A 6,000-nucleotide genomic window follows, 5' to 3' on the forward strand; every position below is an offset into this window, starting at 1 on the left:
GTTAAGAAACAAACTAGAAGGGACCATCAGTCCATCACAGGGTCCAATCACTGGCCTCCTCTACTAACTGAGTTCAATTACATATACAATACAATACAGTTTATTATTGTATAGCCCAAAAATTACACAATGAGTGCTGCAATGGGCTTTAACAGGCCCTGCCACTTGACAGGCCCCCAGCCTTGACTCTCTAAGAAGACAAGGACAAACTCCCAAAAAACCTTAGTAGGGAAAAAATGGAAGAAACCTTGGAAAAGGCAGTTCAAAGAGAGACCCCTTTCCAGGTAGGTTTGGCGTGCAGTGGGTGTCAAAAAGAAGGGGGTCAATACAATACACAGAACAAAGCACAAGTAATCCTCAATACAATACAATAATGCAATAGAAATATTACAAGTACAGAGCAGAATTCAACAGAAGATAATATCACATAATAAGGTTTCATCAAATACCAAACTCTACTAATCAATGATGGCTTCAACCTCACAATGCATTTCATGGAGCAAACACAATTATAATGTAGCATCATCATCATCATTACAACAAAAAGTGAAACAGCAGTACCTGAAGATACAAGAATGAAGTAATGGAAAAAACAAGGAGGTGCATGGGAAATGAGAACAAAAACGAGCAGGGCTTACTCACACGCCAAGCGAATTAAGACACAGTGACTAATCTAAGCTTTAGTGTATGAGTGGAGAACGGGAGTCCCACAGAGACATGGAGGGAATGTGCAAACATCTAATTATTGTGGCACGTATCTGTAGCCCCCGCCAAATATTTCATCATCTAAATGAACTTTGTGTAATCTGTAATTTGACCAAAAACACACATACATACATGTTTCCCTGTATCCTTAGAGCTGGTTTCTTGGTTTTATGGTCGCCAGGGTCTTGCTTTTCTAGATCACCTTCCCCACCGGTTCATAATTATGGGATGTATTTTAATTTCATTGGTTTGAAATGAACTTTGATTAAAGTCTGGGGCACTCTTGTCAAAGAAATGCATCACGAAAACCACATGCATGTCCCGTGACACAAAATGTTCGGCATTATTGTTCTGCCCAAAATGGAGACCCATATTAGGAGGCCACATGCTGCACTGTACTGTGATCACCTTCACCATGAGCTGTCTTGCTGTCACGCTCTGTGAGGCACTGTAAATATCTGGATTGGCTTACACAAGTGCACACCATTGAAGGATGTGTCCAGAGTTCATCCATTTAGATCTCATGATCATTGACCAGTGTCTGGCACATGAGGTCATGCTGAATTATGGAGCATGAAGACTGTAGAAGAGATGAGGATATGCATCCTGTAAGAAACAAAGCCTGGTGACAGCAGTTAATACACCTTATATCCTCCATAATGCCAAAGTAGCAGCTCCATCCTAGTCCACGTCAGGAGGATCTACAGTAGTGGTCAAACAAGCATCAAGAGGATGTGAAAATGGCCACAGAATATTACAGGAGGCCCTTCACCATGTGCTTCTTGGCAGTAAGAATACTTCAGTGCTATGTGGAGGTCGGCGGAAAGAATGGAAAGACTAACAGATGGTTATCATTTAGACATTGCATGAGCTGTCTGGAAACAATTTGCTCAAGAATTTAGACATTAATGGTAAATTTGAGGTAGGATAAAACTTGAACAAAGCCTGATGTTAAGAACATTTTTCTTTTATGGAAGAGGGTAGCAGTGACTCGGGCAGTGGGCCATACGATCTGTAAAACTGATGGTGCTTTTCTCATTGTATTCAACTGCTAGCTGTGCTACCTGCCTAAGTTGGGTTGAAATTTAAGAACTTGTAGACCTCACTGTTAATGCTTGCAGTGCACCATACAGTGTTTACGTCTCTGTTATATGCCATTTGGTATGGGATTTCTTAAAAGCAGTGTTAATGTCTGGGATGTGGCATCTGTTAGAATGACAAATGTAATGTATTTTATTACTAAAAATGTGCCATTTTTGGAATAACAGAGATATTCAGACACTTTTCCATGTATTAAGATGGTCTGTACGGATGTATTTACATCAGCCAAAAAAGACAAATCCACCAAGCATTTCACAGTACATTCATGACCTCTGTGATATGACAGCAAAGCCCCTGCTATATAAGCCTCCACTCATGGGATCTGAGTGTGCTAATTGCAGGACCAGTTCATACATAAGGGTCCAGTTTAGAGTCATAAGTTAACTTACCATACGTGTTTTAGGTGTGGGGGTGGAAAATGGGATATTCAAAGAAGGAGGTGTGTGGTGATATGACTCAGAAAAACATGTCTTATGATGTTGAAAGCAACTAGAGCATCAGCTGGGGAGAAAAGAAAACATGCAAACATGGGTTTAACTAACTAATTTAAAATACATTTTTGATTATTTCAGTAAACTATTTTAGATAGGCGTTAATGAAGGAATACCACTATAGGCTGACACTGCGTACCAATACGAGTGCTTTTATTAGAAAGAAAAGAGTGATGGCATGTTTGCAACATCAAATAAAAACATGCAGTACACTTTTATTTTATAAGTTATAGTGAAGGAAATGTATGTTTTTTGTTTAAGGAATAATACATATTTATTATTCTGATAAATGGATTGAAGTTAACCCATAACTCTTGTAAATGATTTTAAGGCTTAGTCAACTCTAGAAACACCCTCTTTTAAAAAATTGTAATTTAAATAAAATTTACACTCTAGTTTAAAAAATTCCCAACAGAAATTTATATCTAGCCAACCTAATCTTTATGGCGGAGTGGTGGCTCTGAGGCTAGGGATCTGCGCCGGAAATCAGAAGATTGCAAGTTTGAATTCCCTAAGTACCAGAAGCAATTCCACTTCATTGGGCCCTTGAGCAAGGCCTTTAATCTTAAATATTCTGTCCTGGGTACGACATTATCCTGCATCCACTCCTGCAAGAAGGTCCTCCAACTTACAGGGAAAACTCAGGGGTTGGTGGCAGGATTGGCACTCCGGCCATTGTAAAAAACCTCACACTGTTCCACTCCATTTGAACAAGTGTGGTTCTGAGGTGTCACCCATTGTACTGCTGCACTAAGGTCCTAATATGGGATCCTGAGGTGGCTTGTAGTGTGGTGGGTGCGGCAACATGCTGTAACAGTGCATACTGCCGACGTCTGTTTAACCTTTCAAATATAAAAGCAGGCTTGTTAAATCCTTTCAGGTCTGTCCCAGCTCAGGCATCTGTAACTCTTGAAGCTGCACTAAGATGACGCTCTTGGTCCACGTGGTTATGTGGTGCCAGCAGAAGCTTTAGAGTACAATACAATACAATTTAATACGATTTGGATTTGTTTAGAGTCCTGGAGACCTCAGCCATCAAGCTGCCTCTCCCATTTGGCCATTCCACAGTTGAAATAACGCTGTGCCAGCCAATCCGATGAATGGACCCCTCTACCCCACGATTCTTGTGATCCTCCATCAGAGATGACTTTACCTTAGGCAAGCAAAACAACTTGGCAGGTGGGACGTGGCACCAAGTGCCACATTTGAGTACCAAGAAGAGAAACAGAATAGGTGAGAGTTAGTAACAAATTATAACTATCATGTTACTTATGTTTTAGTGCTAATGACTAACAACAGAGATGCAGTCTGTACAGTTAATCAGCAGCTCTAGTCAGGGTGTGCTAAACTGAAGTAGTGAGTCTTAAGCCAGCAGAGTGGTGGCTCTGAGGCTAGGGATTTGCACTGGCAATCGGAAGGTTGCCGGTTCGAATCCCGTAAATGTCAAAAGGGACTCTGCTCTGCTAGGCCCTTAACCTGCAATTGCTGAGCGTTTTGAGTAGTGAGAAAAGCGCTATATAAATGCAAAGAATTATTATTATTATTCAGCCAGGATTTAAAAGCTGAGACCGAAGGGGCATCTCTTATAGAGGTCTACATTCCCTGGGACATGGACATGGGCAATTAGACTTTATATCTGTGGTTTGGAGGGTAGATGAGGCTCTGAGAAAATTGCTCAAATATAACAAAACATAAAAAATATAAATTTTTTAGAGTCATAACCATACTGCTAAATATGTACATCATAATACCAATTTAAATATCCTAAGATAAAGTTACAATATAACTAAACTTTGAAATTATGACAAAGTGTAGAAGGACCGTTAGCACTTTTTTATTTTTAAGCAAGTTAGGAAATGTAAACATGGCATAACATTTGGGGTGTTCTGGGATTGGGGTATCTGTTTTAGAAGACTTGCAATTCAGGTGGATTGACGATGCTAAATTGGCCCATGTGTGTGCTCGTGTGTGCGTGCGTGTGAGTTCACTCTTTGATGGGCTAACATCCGGTCCGGGGATTGTTCCTGCCTTGAGCCTATTTCTTGCTGGGATAGGCGCCATCTCCATCTAGGTGTTTTAGGAAGTAGCCCTGAGGGTGTAGCCTTTGCAGTGCAGGATATGACACTTTTTAACAGGTTGCTGTCCCCAGACGTTTATTCTCATTTGAGAATCGGTCTGGCCCCACGAGACTACTCTATAACTGCCTCTATTTGTGTGTTTATTTTACAGCCGAGAATTGCTGAAGAAAGCCTGACATATGCGGAACTGGAGCTCGTGAAGCCACAACCAGAGACCAAAGCAGCTTGTACAGGCACAGTGTACGCACAGATCCTGTTTGAGGAGAAGCAGCTTTGAACAATGATATACGGATTTTCTATTTAAACTATGTTTTCTTTATTTATAAAATATACTTTAGTATTTTTTTACATTGATTATAGATTTGACAGCTTTTTCTTTAAATTTTTTTTCTCCAGTTGGAAAGCAAATTTCCAAAGTTCGCTCACTCCATTGTTTTTGATTATTAGTACGTTATTTTATAATATAAACAGGACCAGAGACACCAACTCTGTCTGCTAAAACATTATTCATTTTTGAGGATTTTCAAATCATCGTTCATTCATTATTGAACCCTGCTCATGGATAGTGGGACCAGGACACTCTCCAGACAGATCAGACACAGGACATGGAGTAGTCATGAACAAAGTGCCAATTCAGCGCAGGATCCACTCACGCCACATGGACATCTTTGAGTCACAAATTGATCTGCATGTCTTTGGAACATTGGAGGACAAAAAGTGCATGGAGAAAAAGCCATGGAATGAACAGAGCAAATCCACAAAGGATTTCAAAACTGCAGATTTTTATTCCAAATTGAACTGCATGGACTGAGTGAAGTTTGGGAATTTGCTCTTCAATGAGGCAGATAACCAGTCGAAGACTCGTAAATGAAGTTCATCAGTTTAAAAACTTTGTGTAGTGCTTCGGTTTTGTTTGAGGTTCTGACCGATGACACTAACACAATTCAGGGCCGCCGTAATTTCATTGGTGTGTTTTGCTTTGTGACAACAAACCATTTTTATGTTATTAAAACAAAGTTTAATGGTTTAACAAACACTACACATACATTAGGTATGTCTATAATGAATGACAAACACTTTGGTGTACAGCTTTTTGCCGGGCAAAGGAAATTTAATAGATTTCTAAGTATTATGACAAGATGAAGATGTAAATAAAAGAGCAAACTTTTAGGCATGAACCATTAGGATGTGTAGATAGCTTAATGAACTAAGCCGAACTTTCAGTTAAACCTCATAATGTTAATTGCATGCTTTAGTAATATCAGTGTAAAATACTCATTGTACTTCACTGAGGTCTCAGATAACAAGGTATTCTTGATTGGAAAGACAATCATATTAAGAGGGAAGTTAAAATGAAATTTTAAATAAAGAAAAGCTGCATAACAAGATCAGACTCTCTTCTTGTGAACCTTTACTTTGATGAAACAAAAAGCTCCGTACTTTGTTACAATTTTAAATATCCTCATGAAATATAAGCCTTTAAGAGAACATGAGTGACTTCCGAGTTGATAGCACTGAGCTGATAAGTATGGACTTACTGTTGTGGGCGATAAAACGGAATTTGTTGAGTTAACCTGAGAATCAGCTAGTCGAAGATGCAAGAAAATTAAGGAGGGTGGGCTTAT

At 39.5% G+C, this 6,000-nt stretch overlaps 1 protein-coding gene across 1 annotated transcript in view; it reads left to right on the forward strand.

The window, feature by feature from the left end:
- Positions 1-5,768, forward strand: part of vstm4a (V-set and transmembrane domain containing 4a) — a 91,274-nt gene extending 85,506 nt beyond the window's left edge. The window contains exon 8 of the mRNA XM_028795618.2: positions 4,527-5,768. Within this exon, the coding sequence (XP_028651451.2) occupies positions 4,527-4,652 (126 nt within the window). The 3' untranslated portion in view covers positions 4,653-5,768. The remainder of the gene's footprint in view (positions 1-4,526) is intronic.
- Positions 5,769-6,000: the final 232 nt, after the last annotated feature.

The sequence above is a fragment of the Erpetoichthys calabaricus genome, chromosome 2 (assembly GCF_900747795.2).
Source record: "Erpetoichthys calabaricus chromosome 2, fErpCal1.3, whole genome shotgun sequence".
Lineage (NCBI taxonomy): Eukaryota > Metazoa > Chordata > Cladistia > Polypteriformes > Polypteridae > Erpetoichthys > Erpetoichthys calabaricus.